Source organism: Anopheles ziemanni, chromosome 2, assembly GCF_943734765.1.
Source record: "Anopheles ziemanni chromosome 2, idAnoZiCoDA_A2_x.2, whole genome shotgun sequence".
Classification (NCBI taxonomy): domain Eukaryota; kingdom Metazoa; phylum Arthropoda; class Insecta; order Diptera; family Culicidae; genus Anopheles; species Anopheles ziemanni.
In genome coordinates this window covers 26,375,793-26,391,173 of record NC_080705.1, presented here as the reverse complement: position 1 = coordinate 26,391,173, position 15,381 = coordinate 26,375,793, and the positions used below count along the sequence as shown (strand labels likewise).

At 45.1% G+C, this 15,381-nt stretch overlaps 1 protein-coding gene across 1 annotated transcript in view; it reads left to right on the top strand.

Moving 5' to 3' along the window:
- Nucleotides 1-305: 305 nt before the first annotated feature.
- Nucleotides 306-15,381, top strand: part of LOC131281089 (uncharacterized) — a 33,568-nt gene continuing 18,492 nt past the window's right edge. The window contains exon 1 of the mRNA XM_058310343.1: nucleotides 306-366. Coding sequence (XP_058166326.1) covers nucleotides 306-366 — 61 coding nt within the window. The remainder of the gene's footprint in view (nucleotides 367-15,381) is intronic.

The following is a 15,381-nucleotide window of genomic DNA, read 5'->3' as shown; positions in this document are numbered from 1 at the left end:
TTTCCGCGTCGAGCAGCCGATAGGCGGGAAAGGGGCCCACACGTCGTAAAGTACACCGGAATCGTGCCGAAGGTGAACCGCAAGTGGTTGCGTTATTTCCGTGCACGTGGGCATATTCACATATTCCGCCTCGCCTTCGACGTGTACGGTTGGCTTTCGGTCCCGGGGGCCCGGTTTTTCCTTTTTTCTTCGCACCTCCAAAGACGCCACACTCCCGGTGGCGAGTGGTCGGTTTTTTCTTCCGGCGGCAGAAGAACGTGCTGGTCCGACGGGGAAGCAGCGCGTCGGAAGGCCCCGGCCGGGAAATGTGGCTCCCGGTGGTAATGGATTTACGACTCCCAATTCTCTGTTTGCTGATAGTGGCAGGTACGTGCCGGTGGAAATCGATCCCACCTAATGTTACATCCATTTATTTTCGCCCACCATCCGCGTAGCGCTGCGCTGTTTCTTAAAGTTTATGTTGTTCGTCTTCCCCATTCGGCATGCTGGCGCAGAGCTTTTTGACCGTAGAAAAGCAGGCGACGGAACTGTGGGAGTTTGAAATATATTTTTCCTTGCTGTGTGAGTGCGTGTGAGTGATTTCCCTTTTTTTACGGTAACATTTATCTTGCGAGCAATTGCATCGGTATTCAGGTTGAATCGCTGATGAACGAGCTCGGAGATGGTACCGTTCGGTCTGCGGTTTTCACTTTGGAAAGGGGTGGATGTGAAAGTGAACGAAAAACCCCCCTGGGGGGGTGAAAATGAAAACGATTTTAACTATGGAGAACCCATTGCCGCGACCCGTGATGCTTATCGTGGTGTTAGTGGCTTACAAATTGCTCGTTGCCGGCGAGAAAACATTGCGTAGGGAGTAGATTAGCATTTTCATGGACTGTAGACAGGTTTATTAACTTTGTGAAAAATAAGCAGCAATTTATGTTTGAATTAGATTCATTTCAATTGGTTAGAAATGTAAATTTCTTTACCGTTAACAAGGTGGGACGGTATTGTATTTAGATGTTTTAAAATACACGATTTTATTATTGAAAAGTTTTACACCTTACATCTAATCGCTGTTTCCAGAAACAATAATCGAACAAATTGGTTTCGTAGCCAATGTAAGCCGTTTTCAGTAATCTACTTTTATTCAACCTTGAAATGAAAGTGCTTCCCGATTGTCCTTCGTAGTGTTCTCTTTGTTTTCGCTCGGTTCCCACGGGGATTGGTGGAAAATACCTCCCCGGTGCTAGCTTATACACACTGTGGCGCGCCATTTCCGTGTTATTTGCACCCGATAAAACGCCAGATAGCAAAGCAAATGTGATACTTTGCAATGTCGCATACAGACACACTTACAAATGTCCGCTCACGGATGTACAGTCGGTTCGGTTCCCACACCGTTTGGGTTGGCGCCACAGGAGTGCATCGTGTCTGCTGCTGTTGCTGGAAAACCGAGGGCGTTGCGTTGGTGCATCGCTCCGGAGCGAAAGCTAATTAGTTTAAGATCGTATCACACGGTTGAGTAAATGAGAATTTGGTACTGCTTCGGTACGAGTATGCGGGCTTTGCCTTTTGCCGGTTGCCAGGCAGCGATGCTTGTAGATGATTGCTGGCGATAGCGTGTTCCGCGGGTGGGATATGTTCAAATTGTTTCAGGTACACCGCGTTTTACTGGGAAGAAAAACTGGTAGAAAAGAACTTTTAAAAGGTGCACCAAAAAAGAAGTATGCATTAAAATGAGACAATTCATAAAAATAGTATTGTTTACTTGAGTCTAAAAAATATGGGTTGAGATTATTTTATTTTTATTTTTCAAAATGCTTAGTTTACACACTACGTAATAAAGTACTGAACTAACAAGTTTAACATCGTTTGAAGCTGTGTCTTTTAGCTATAAAGTCCAAAACTAACTTGATATATGAGTATATTTTTAAAAAATACAGAATTTTTTATATTTTAACACGAGATATAAATAAAAATCAAACAAACCAGAAGATAATCTAAAATCGCTGAAACTTATGAAAAAAATGTTAGCAAGACAAACTAATTCAATATGATTCGACCACTCCATAGACGTTTACGACACCGTTTTCATCCGTGATTATTTCTTTGAACAATTAGCTTTGAAGCTTTGTATCACGGAAATGGGTCAGAAAGATTGGTCTGAAGTTACGTTAGGATAGTGTGAAATGAGGGTAATTCGGCAAATGTGTGACAAAATGGGGGAGAATTTTGCAAAGGAGTAACTTGACGAAATAGGGGAAACTGATTCAAAAGCATTAGATCAATTTCTCAATTTGAAGTCGTTTTGATATTGTGAACATGATTTTGAACTTTCTAAAACGCAAAATTTTGTTTCAGTGTCATAGTTATCCCTTCCGTGAGAAATTTGCTAATTGTAAATTGCATCACACTCAATCAATGCATCTTGTGAGGAAAAACTAATCGATGATCTTTCGTTAAGATGTGAACCGCTTAGAGACGAAATAGAACGATTTATCAAGATGGCTGAATTTGCATCAAAATCAACGAGCTATTTGCAGCTTTGATTAAAAATTTATCAATCAACCATCGATGTAGTCGTTGTCGTCGTCGTGTTCGTTCTCGTCTCCCGAGCACTCCATTCGATGCAATGCCGCATAAGAATTACAGTTTTCATTTTGCCCAAAACCACAGCTTATGCTTTGCCTCTAGGCCACCAACGGCTTAGAGCGGCTCATCGGTTTCGGCTTTGGATGCTGCAACAAATGACGGCATCGAACGAAACAAACGAACAATGAGCTCCGAAGCCAATCAGCCAAGAACAACAGAAAGACCTTTTGCAGCCCCTAAAGAAGACTGAGTGATGGGTTCCTTCGCAGTTTGGGCGGAACTCCGCTGGGAAACACGGAGGTTGGTGTGTCGAGTGCGTGAAAGCTTTTCCGCCCCAAACCCGGACGCCCGTGCGTTGCTTTCTTGTGTGTATGCGCTTGTTCTCAGATTGCAAAATCAATATTGTCTAGTGCTAAGCCGCCGGCATGAAGAGAACGGTGTGGGTATGTGTGCGACCGTTTCGGAGACAAGCTCGATGTTCGATTCGATTCGTTTCGTTTGACGGTAAAATACTCATTCCCCTGTGGGGTGGAGAAAACGTTGAAGATCGAGTGATCCGGTGGGGGTTAAATGTTCGCCGATGAAAATGGAATGGGAAACGGAGTGAAAACTGCTCGAACCGGAGTTCTTTGATGTGTTGTTGTTCGGTGCCTCCGAGTTCGGGCCGCCACGGATCGACCGAAAGATCAAGGAACTACGCACCGGCAAACTATGTTTACAGCAAATTGGAGGCAAAGCAAAGTTTGCTTACAGCACGTATCGGGTTCGGTATTTGTTTTCCGTCGTTTGTCGATTAGCGAGTCAAACATAGGACCTTCGGCGCCGTTGCTGGAAATGGAAAACCGAATGTGCCAACGTTAAGCTAAGTGAAAGCTCTTGAGAAATTTCTCGTCAACTTTAAATTTACCGCATTCAAGTGGTTCAACTACGGATTTTAGGTGATCGCCCCGAACGTCACGAATGACTTCATCCGAAACCTTATGAACCGTCCCCCTAGTAGTGTGTCACATCCGGCTCCGGAAACGGGACACAAGCTGCAGGAAGTGCTCGGTAAAAAGTGTGTCAATCTCTCCGACCAACTGGCTGCCGGTCGTGCCCGGAGGACCTGCCTATCCAAACCTTGGGGAGGAAAATTGTGTAAATGCGGTCAGAGTTCGCGTGCCGGTTGTGATGCGCATCCTCGTCCCAGCCAAGCCCGTCGGCAGCCCTCGCTCCTTGTGCCCTCGGGCGGAGGATGCTGGCAATTTAATGATTGATTGAGTTTCGTCCACTGCTCACATCTGCACCGAGCGCCGGCTTTTCCGAGAAGACACACCTGACGGGCAAACGGGGTCCGCGTGAGGAGGGAAAGCCCGTACCATGTACTTATCGTCCAAGCATTTGGGACGATCCACTGGATGAGCTCGCAAAAGGCGATTCGAGAAATGTTTCCCAGGGAATGTTTGTGGAAAACGCTTCGTTTGCCCTCCCATCGCTGCGTCCCCCCGGTGGGAGGCCAGAGAAATTCAATTTTCTATCACGTATTTCATCGTTTGACATCGGACGGGTAGAAATAAATCCTAGGCTTTTCAATCACTCCACATCCACCGCAATGGTTTCCGACCCGAGGACGACAGACGACGACGACGACGTTTCTCCTTCCCGACCTGATTGGAAACACCCAGCAGGGGACGCGCGCTTTAGTGTTGAGGTAATCGAACGTGAAAATGTCGATTATGAGTTATTTCTTGTTTGTTGTCGGTCGATCAATGAAAGCAAAAATCCTCCGGTCTCCCCGGTGGAGTCCACTTTGCTGCCCGTCAGATAGCACAGTTCCCCCAGCATTGTCGGATTCTTTGCAGGGATTCCAGTCTACCGGTGATTGCTTTTCATTACTTGCTCGTGAAGGTGTACCGTTGCTTGGTTCGATTGGTTTCAATGCACAGATTACTCGGTTCTTTAATGTATTCTAAACGATGCCTTTTAGCTTTAGTGCAATGAGCATCATAAAGGAACTTGCGTAGTTTTAAGGTTTAATTCATGTTTTTGAATGGTAATTTCGACCAGTAAGGTAGAAAAAAGATGTTCAATAGGCAAGATTTCTCTTTGTTCTACTCTACTCTACTTTGCTGTACAAGATCCTCTTTGTTTAGATTTATTTATTAATCTTTCTTTACAATGACGTCTGTTTTTTTATTAATGAAGATTTCTCAAAAGAAATTTAAAATGTTTTGTGTATGAAAAAAAAGTTATGAGTAATTTCAAGAAAATTAGTTTTTTATGTTAAAACTGAAAAGAAAAATTAAAAACTCTTGTTCAGTGCATGATAATTGTATCCAACTAGGAATGACTCTTTTCATAATTAAATACTTCCATTTCCTTCCTCACACCCACACATACTCACTTCTCTGCTAAACGCATCAATTAAAAAAGAAACCCTCATTCCTCGCCGAGCCTCTGCAAAGCGTTTAACCTCTGCAGCTCGGGTCTAAACTCTCACAGCGCACTCGTTCGTTATGCAAAGCACGTTTTGCAAATTGTTCTCAAATAGTTGCAACTGTCCCCTTTTGCGCCCCGGTTCGCGTTTTATGATGCCATTTGAACGCGTGCACCCCGAACGAACTGTTGCATTCTACTTCGTTATTTTTTATTCCCTCCACTGTAATTTTTTATTACTCGATCTTCCGTTACCCTGCCATTATACGGCCCGGTGGTGTTTTCGCTCGGAAAAAGGATTTTAACGTCGTTCCAGCGACGAAGCGTGGCCTCCGGTGACCTGACGGGATGCTCCGTGATGCGATGAGTAGCTATATCGTGATCATATGCACGCTCTTCTAGCCCGGTTTGGATCCGATGGACGCATTTCCACGTACATCTTTGTTATTCGCTACGCGAAATCGCGCCACCGTTGGAGGTTCGTTCCTCGGAGCAATATCGCATGACGGGCTTGGCTTCGCCGAACCGGGATTGAAACAACGGGACGTGCAATATTATACACTGACAGCCATCCCGGGGAGATTGAGAGAAAATACTCCGGCGGTGCATGATGGCCGAGTTTTCCCCCTTCTTTCCAAGCTGCATTTACGCAACCCGTCGAAAGCGAGCGAGTGCAAATTGATTTTTCAATAAAATTGAAGTCTTAAATGTGCCTACGGCAAAGGGGGAGGTCTGTTTTGTTTGCCACTGCAAAAAAGGGAAAAGAAATAAAACAGAAATAACTTTGCCGAAGGTATCCATGTCGTCGACGGAAACGTTTGACGCCGAACGAGCAAGAAATTGAATAACTTCATTCGATTGGCTTTTATCGCTGCCAAGCGGTCGTGTATCGCATTTCCCAACAAGTAGCGACTTTTTTGTCGGACTGGAGAAGAGAAAAATCGCGAGACATCACCACCGTACCTCTCGCTGTTCTCTCGCTGAGGGCAGGAAAAATGAATCAGTTGATTTAAACCTTTTATGGTAGTTTGTTTAAACTTGTTAATATTTAAAATAGTTAATTCAACGGAAAGCTTACCATTGATTTTATTACAAAAATAAAATGGTACGATATGCTTTACTTTTTCCCAAAATATTAAACAACAAAATCCCGTGGAGCTTTGTCCGTGATGCTCTCAATTTATTAAATCTTCATCAGTATTTAAATAAGTTTCGCACTCAACTGACAGATTTCAAACAATGCACAATTGTTTTTCCAGCTACTCTTAACGATTTGCCTCCCTTCTTCATCCGTTTCAATGGGATCATAATTATTTTTTTACCGATCAAAATGTGACAATGATTTTCGTGTTCCATGTCATTCAGCTGCTCGTGCTGGTTTGGTCGGTTTCATCGCTAAACTAATTACTCGGCTGTCATGTTAGCGGTCAAAAGCAGAGCAGCATTTCCCGCACTATCCCTATGGGAATTGGAATCAGTGCTTTTTTAAACAATTCGTTGTGAAAACATTGAACAACCAAATAAAATCCAAACTCTCGTTGCGTTACACAAACCCATTACCATAATTACAGGCGTGCAAACAAGAGCACACGCCGTGCTATACAAATCAAACATTTCAACGCATGTGTTTCGATGTTCGAGCATTTTGTCGAGTACAACCGAGGTGGATGAATACATCCCATGTGGTTACGGGGTGTTGCATTTAATTAGATAAGTTTTTCTCCCCTCTGAACCTATTCATACTAGTAAAGTTTGATGTGTGAACTGTTCTTTGGGGGACAATGCAAAAATGTTGCTCGGTTCTCTTTTGTGTCCTACACGAAAAAAAAAATGATGGAAAATGTTAAATGCAGATCCACAAAATCCAAAGTTAGACGCGCCTTAGTAATATTATTCTCACACTGCATCTAATGGGCGCGTACCGAGACGGTGCGCTTGCAAAGTTTGCCTTTGTCGTGCCGGAAAATCGTGCAGCTGCAACATCTAAAACACGCTTCGACGGATCCGTAACTGTTTAGCATAATGAGCATCTGCTTTTGATGACAACCCATTGCTGCATTGTGGCCTCGTTCGGTGCACGCATTCGTTCACTCCGGCTTTGTTCGCCCTCCCCGCAAAACCCGGAGCATTCCAGAAGCAAGAAGTTACCGATAGTTCATTTCCCTTTTCCAGGAATTCCCGACAAAGCCAGTAAAAAGGGTTTCCCGACCCGGGCGTAGGGGTTTCGCTGGAGATGAATCCTACCGGAGGCGGTACAACGCTCGATTTCATTTTCCCTTCACTTTTTTCTTTGTCCTACATGGTGGAAAGCAGCAGGAAACGGACGGGACCGATCGCGTAATTTCCATGCATTAGTTTAATTATGTTCGCTTATCCCCTCCCCCGGGGGAGGGATGGGCATCCGCGAGTTGTTTCATTATGTTTTTCGCGGAATGAGTGATTAGTGCGGAACGGAGCGGACGTGCGAACTAATGATCCCGATAGGTGCGGTTTTCCGGGGGCTAGGTGTGCGGGTTCGTGACTATTTTTGTTTCGGAAAAACGGGATATCCCTTTTCCGTGCTGCAAACTGCTGTTTTCAGTGATATGTTAATTTTGGTGCCTCACTCGTAATGAAGTTGTTTGTGCGGCGTGGAGAAGTGAATCAGATTTTTCAATGCGAAACAGCCGAGGGAAATCGATGAATGATAATGCTGTAGTTGCAATGTTTTCCACGGGTAACGGTAGATTCGGTTTGGCAGGATTGCATGTTATGCTTCAAAGTAACACAAATATACATACATACAATGTACCAAGGCATTGAGAACTTTTCACAGGTGTCTTGTAAAAGCTACACTTGGTTAAAGCAAATACAGATTATTAAATCTTGTATACAAGATGTTCATACTTGATCGATACCAAATTTATTTCCCAACATTAAAAAGTATCATAATGTTGGATAGACTCGCTCTCTAACACACATTCCATTAGTAGAATGGTTTAGCTTCAAATCAATTCAATTCTCGCACGGAAATAGCACATTCAGTGTACAATAATTTGGTTCGAAACTTTTTCGAATTCCCAGCAGAAATCAAAGCAGCGCTTGCCAAACATCGCAGCAAACGATACCGCCCCGGTTTGGCCACAATGATTCCGGTTGGTTTGCTTTCGTAAATGGAGTCGTTCGGGGCAGTCTAGTCTGGGGATTAGGGGCAAAAAGTTTTCCGCTCCACCGAAAACCGGGTGCTCGAAATGGTGTTACAATGTGGTTTGGAATTGGTCTGACCTGGGCCAGCGGGGATCCGCCGTGCCAAAGCGCACGTTGTCGTAGCGCCGGGTGTCCCCTTTGATCCAACCCGTTCTTTTTCCCGCTCGCTAGCACAGGTTTCGGCTTTTCCCAGGTGCTTCCCCCGCTTGGGATAGGGTTTTCGGGGATTCGTTTTCAATTTAACCGGCGTGCCGTTTCTACAAAGCTCTTTCCTTCGAGTCGGGAGCCACCGAGAGCCTCCTCGTGGGTTGATTAGAAAAATGCACAAAAATGGTTAAACAAACACGCACCGGAAAAAAAACGGAAATCCTAACCTCTAGCTCCCATCATAACGGGAGGGACACACTTTCTGTGTTCTGTGTTAAATCCTCCCGGACTGCCGGAAAAACCCTACCCCAACACGGTCCAATCGGATGTCGGGTGAAAAGGGTTAGGTCTGATTTGCCGTTAGCTTGGAATAAAAATGGGAGAAATATTTTAGGCCAACGCGTTCAACAAAAACCCCATCGTACGTGGGCTGTTAATGAAAGCTTCCGAAAGGGGAGGTGCTGTGGAATAAAATCGGTTAACATGTTGCGAATGGTTTAAGCTTCGGTCATGATTGGAAATCTATTTCGGAATTCCTTAGAAGGACGCTTTTTTGGTGAGTTGACATTGCATTGGACGTTTCTACTCGAGGTGAGAAAATTATTTACCATTTTTCAACTCGAAAATGACGGAAAAAGGAATGTGAAAGTCCATCAGTTTGGTGTTTCATATTTATAAACTTTTCAGAATTTTCCCACATTTTTCCAAACCATCCAATATGTTGTGTGACAAATGAAAGTCTTTGTCCTGTATTATCGTCTCACGGAAAGTTTATGTGCTGGTTCCCTAGCTCCTTTTTCCGCAATGGTAATTCTGGCATTGCGGTGAGATTAAAAACACGAGTTTGGTCTATGAAAAGTTCATTCCGCCAGCGTTTACGACTCACATCCTTATGTGATTTAAAATAGCTTCGTTCCACTCCTGCCATTGGGTACCTTTTCCCCCCTTTTTCCCTCGACCATGACGCCCCCGGGATGCGTTCACTACTTTGTAGACAATCCGCTGCATCCGGCACGATTTATGCTCCCTCGCGCAAACCCAGCACGAGACCAAACGTACCACGTACAGCGGGAAATTCTACTCATTTTCGCTCGAAAACTATGATTACAATTTGCCCTAATCCATCCGACCATTTCGGTTGTTCTGTACCGCGGTTCCCTCCGCTTGCCCGCGTGACACCTTAACAAATTTGGTGGATGGAACAAATTACGCAACGGGCGAGACTTTAGCAGCGCCACTTTTTCCCGGTTTGAAAGTGCAGAAAGTGCCCCTAAACCGGTTAAGTTCGGGGGCTTTATGTTAGGAGTTTAACGTGTTTCCGTGCGAACGCCACCCGAAAGTGCGCCCCGGACGCTGCATGGAAACGCGGAAACACATAAACCATCGTTTGACATACGCTTTGGCATGCGGGAAAGTACGGAAAAACAACGGCTTGGCGTGGTTTATGCACCGGAAAAACAAACAAACTTGCTCTGTGTGTGCTGGTTTGTTGGTGGATGATTGCAAGAGAGGATTTCGGGGAAGAAACTTTTCAAGATGTGATGACACCCCGACCCACGTCCAGCCCTTTCCGCCCTGGTTTTGGGAGAGGATTAAACTTTTAAATTAGATTTAGTTCCTTAAGTCCTGTGCTCTCGATATTCGTGTGGGGTGTCATTTCTTGGGAAAGTGTATCCCGTGCCACTCAAAATCTCGAAAGTGATCTACATGGAGCCGTTTTCGAAGATGGGGTCGTCCTTCCTGTGTTCCGCCTCCCCGGAGAAGGGCTTCATTTGTGAGATGCAGCGTGTCGAGTTTCAGCAAATCCTCGACCAAATGGGGCGCTCCAGAAAACCGACGCACGTCCGACGGTGGTTCCACTGGCGGCGGCACGGCGGAATGGTGCTGATATAAAAGAGTCGATGAATTTTATGCGCTGCACCATAAACCACCGGGGAGATGGGTTTAAACCGGCGTGCGTCTCGCCGACGCACATCCTGGTGGGACTGATTTGATGGGGTTGATGGTTCAATTTGTTCATTTTGACAGCCGCTGCCAGGGGTGAGGGGGGTGGCATGGCTGGCCCGGGGTAGTAAACATTACGGCAAGTTGATGGTGCGATGGTGCGATGCGGGGCGTAATGCGCACGTCCGGAAGCTCATCAATCGATGGCAAAAGTTTGGACTTTTATTGAAAGCCGAGAAGCACTTTACGGGAATGAAGTCGACGGCGTTAAGTGAAAGACTTTCAATTTATTTCACACAAACAAAACGCTGCAGCGTTGATGGTTGAGTAATTTTAATCGAAGGAAAAGGTGGGCGCAGTTGTTTTTCGGTTTCGTTGTAACGTGAAATTTCAAATTTTGAAGTTTCTAAAGAAATTAATTAAAAATTAATTGTGAAATCCTGTTCGATGACATTAGTCGTGCTGCCAAGTTGCTTTTAACGTGTGTTTACGTAATTTTACATCATTGATGATTTTTACAACTAGATGATTTTGACAACTAAATTGAACAGTTTAACAATTGTTTTTGAACATGAAATATACATGTATTTTGGACTTATGACACAAATCTAAAAGGTCTGTCATTGTTAACGATTATTTGAAGAACCACAACTGTTGGCACCAACATATTTAATTGACTTTCTTAGGTTAGTTTTATATTGGGACAGAACCCACATAACAATGCACGAAACCGAAACAACACTTGGACATATTTAAGACACTTTGTTCCTGTTGCTGTTCATTACATTTTCCTCTTTTTATTTCGTATGCAAAATATATTTTTTAAATACATAAACGAGCCCTTTTCTTCCTAGTAAATACGTTGTTGATCTTAGTTTAACTTTCTCGTTTGCTGTGGTTTTCAACTCGAATGATCTATCAAATTTAGCAATCATGTTTGAACAAAACTATAATCTGAGGTCGAACCTCTTCTTCAATGTTTTTCCGTTCTAGCTTTTAGAAAATCTATAATTTTCAGAGCTTTTAGTTGATTTGACAACTGCCTATTTCCATAAAAGTTTGACAATTTAAAGGGCCCGGTACTCTTTGGATAGGCCTTTTTCAAGTTCACTGAAATGATATGACCAGAAACAAGAAAATTCTTCGATTAGATTGCGTTCAGAAGCCGTTTCTGTACGAAATGGTGAGAGTAGGGAAACATTTGTAATGTTAAGAATTTCCTGTTTCTATTAGTTTCAAATACTTTTCGTTTTCAGATTTTTATCAGAATATAACAAGACTGTAATACATTTAGAAGTAAGTTCATAAGCTATCCGCTTACGATATTTGGTTCCACGAAATAAAATTTCTCGGAACAATTGTTTACGTTTCAACTAGAATCGACTGGGCTGAAGAAAATAGGGCACGGTTCGTGATGTCGTTTCACGCAATTTTCTTGTGTCGGTTACTTCCCTTTTTGGGAAAGTAAACTAAAATAAGACACCCCACCGGCATGACAAAGTGCGGCTCAGATGTGATGAAAATGTAGCAAAAGTTTGAGCTTCCGGACGCCCTCGCCCGAGGACGCTTCCCCCTTCCACCGGCGCCAACCCATCCCCCGTGCCGTCTGTGTGCGTTGCCTATTAGCCAGCGTCAAAGTGGCCCAAATTGACCCTTCGAAGCGGTCCGGAACCTCGCCCGTCCACCGAAAATGGGTTAACTCTGTCGCGGAAACAATTTTGCACTCGTAAAAGTTCCTCGGAGGGTGATTAATTTCCAGACCAGACCAGAGGGTTGGCAATGGCTGGATGGCCGGAAAACAACGATCCTTTCGGTCGATCCGCGCTGGCTGCTGGCGTCCGGAGCGAACAAGCTGGCCCTGTCTCCCCGGTGTCGGAGCCTTTGGCTGCACAATCAATTATCTCCTTGTTGATTCTGACCACCGGTCGGTCGGCCATTTCCCGGAAACCGTCCATCCGGTGGTCACTGGGCAACTAGTTTTTTCCCCGGTGTCGCCCTCGGTGGAAACTCGTTACGGGACTCGCTTCTTGGCGCGTTTCTTTTCCCTTTCCAATCGCCCTTTTTCTTCGGAGTCCTCAAAAGCGAAGTGTGTTTTTCCATCTCTGCTTTCGTTGTTCTCGAGAGAGATGATGGAAGGTCCGTTTTTACCCATGTTCCCGGCATTCCTCGATGACTGGCACCGGCATCGGAGTATGTTTCTGTGGTACGATGAAAAAAAACGAACCGCTCGAATGGAGGGAATTTTTGTCCATCCGCTCACTTGTACGATGCCGAAAATAATGACTGTCGTTAAAGTGTCCCTTTTTGGGGCGAGCGTGACGCACGGAAACCCGTCCCGACGATGGCACCGTTAATGTTCATTGATTTTACGTTCTCTCCTCCCCCCATCGCTTTCCGTGCGAAATCTGCCCGGGATGGAAGATTTTCACCCCATTTTTCCATCCTGCGTGGGGGTCACCATTGTTTCACGAACCCGTACGTGAGCAAACAGTGGCTTTTGTCCGTCTGCGGCGCGATTAGCACGTATTTTTTGCCCCGATTTTACTTTGGTTCAATCGTGGCAGCCTTTATTGCGTCGGTGGGAAAAACGGAAAACCCTTCCCTGAATGGTGGCACAAACAAGGGTTGAAGCTTTTACGGGAGCAAAAACTTGAACAACATTTATCTGCTCCGCTTAACATGCGGTCGGACGGAAACCGGCTGGGGGCTGCAGGGCCCAAAATGTGCAGAAAAGTTTCTTCCAATCATCGCATTTAAAGTACTACCTGGCGTTAACATGTAAATCCACTTCGAGTTGTGCTGAGTAGCACTTGGGAGTAATAATCGCCGCCAGCAGCTAGGGCTAAGTGGAAGCGGAATCCAACTCGGTGCAACTTAAACCGGGCATCAAATGTTCTCCGAAATCCGATGTAAGCGATTGCAAAATGTCGAACAACTTCCTAAGTGTGTGCAGAAGTAGTAGATGGAGTTCATTTAAATGATAGGAAATTTCGTGGGGCCAAGAAGGAGGTCCAAACAGACAACGGTTGGACGAACACACCAAGCACAGAGAGAGAGTGAGAGCGAAAGCAAAACGGAAATATTAAATAACTTTGCTGGAAAGTTTTTTAACTTTGCCAATCGGGTTTGCGTACGAATTGCTCCTCGGTTCGACGTACGGTCGTAGTCAAATCACTGTCTGTACGTTGTCTTTCACGCTGGTGCAACTTGCAACGGGCATTGATGCATCGTGCACCATCAGGATCACCGTCTTCCGCCGGATCATCTAAAGGCAGTGTGAGCGAAAAGTGTAAAGATCACACCGAAAAATGGACGGGGATCCTTCAGTGCCGAACTTTAGGTCGAGTGCAGCCTCTTGAAGCGCGCCATTACTTTTGCCATCCGAGGTCGATGTAAAGTGTGCATGCATTTACACATTTTCTGTGAATTTGCTAACCACTCTAAAAGGAGTGAGTTGTGAGAGAAATAGAGTTTAAAAAAAAAGTATAGAAAAACTTCACGTGCAAAATCCCGCCTTTCCTTGGGTTCGGTATATTTTTACTGCTTTGCAAATTCCATGAATTTAAATTGAATTTTCACTGGTTTCCCCTTTTCGGAAAGTTTCTTTTTTGTCGATAGAGGTTTATTTGAATGTTCGGTTTTCTAGTGTTGGAAGGGAAAACATGGGAGCTTTCTACGTGGAAGACGGGGTTGCTCAAATATTGGTCATTTTTCCAAAATTTGAAAATAGAACTATCTTTTAGTGCAGATCGATGCATGAAATTTCACATGCGATCATGTTTTCTGGTCTACAAAAAAATACTTAGGGATTGTGTTTTCGGTTTTTTGCTATCAAATCACCAAAGGGCAAGTTTTTAAGCAAACCAGCGACATGGCGGTCGAGAATGGATCAAAGCAACCGTACGGTAAACGGTATAGAAAATACCGGTAACGACACTCTGGAATAAAACTGAAGCACCGAGACAAATGAAATCCACAAGAACGTGAAGAAAAACCCCGAACAAGAGCTTAAGAATAAGACTCAGAACGGAAAAAAATGGTTGCTCGTAAAATATGGTCGAACAAACCAGTTGCCTAAAGTTTAGCGCGACTCTGATGAGCCCCGACGGGCCAGAAGAACCGCCAACCGGCTCACACATCTGTGCCGGTGTGTTGGAAAAGTTTTCACACTCCTTCCCTCCCATCCCCACCTGCGCCACAGTGCGTCTTGCCCGGCGGCTGCCATTACTTTGTGAAAAGTCTGCCAGCTGGTTCCAGCTGGTTTAGAAGCGAAGCATTTATCTATTCCATCCATCGACCGAAGATGTGGGTTTGTGGCGCCCCTTATGGTGTCATACAGCGAGGGTGCATGGGCAAAAAGGAGGTAAAATGTGAAAGAAGAAAATTTGCCACTCCAGCCCTCCCCCCTTATGGGCTCCTGAGGTTTCCACACACGCGCGCCATATCGGGACACACAAATCAAGGTGGTTCCACCCTCCGGGATGCCTTCTTATCCGCATGTTTATGGAATTGAAAAACTTGTTATCCAAAAATACTCCCCCAACGCTCCCCGCGCCTCTGTTACCCACCCACCCATAGCTGTGACATCAGCTCGCCTTGTCTAAGGGTGAAACCGAAACTGCTTATCACACTGCCACGTGTTTTGCATCCTTTCGGTGCGGGCGAAGGGTGAAAGCGCGCGCATTTTCCGCGGGATAACAGGTTGGTGCGGGAGCATGTCGGTCACCTTTTTTTTGCCCCCTCTCTCCCCATGTCATTCATGTGTGTTTGTGAACGTTTTTCGGGAGTCTAGTCTGACGACGAGTTGTTAATGATAATCCACTCCCGCATGGCAGAACGGGCGTGCCCTGCGCGGGAGGGGAGCGTTCTCGGAAGAGGGAGGGAAAGGCTTGTGCTTCGCTTAGAGATTGAAGCCATGGCAACAACTGTGGCAAGCGGTGGAAAGCGTGTGCGACCGAGGTATGTCGGAATAAATGGGATAAATAACGAGTTTGCCGCTTTTTCGAAGGCCAAACCGTTCGGCCTCTTGTAAAGCCGTGGAACGCAAAATGGAAAATATCCTGGCGCTGAAGATAGCGCATAACACACATACATAAGTGAGGTTTTTCCAGGTTC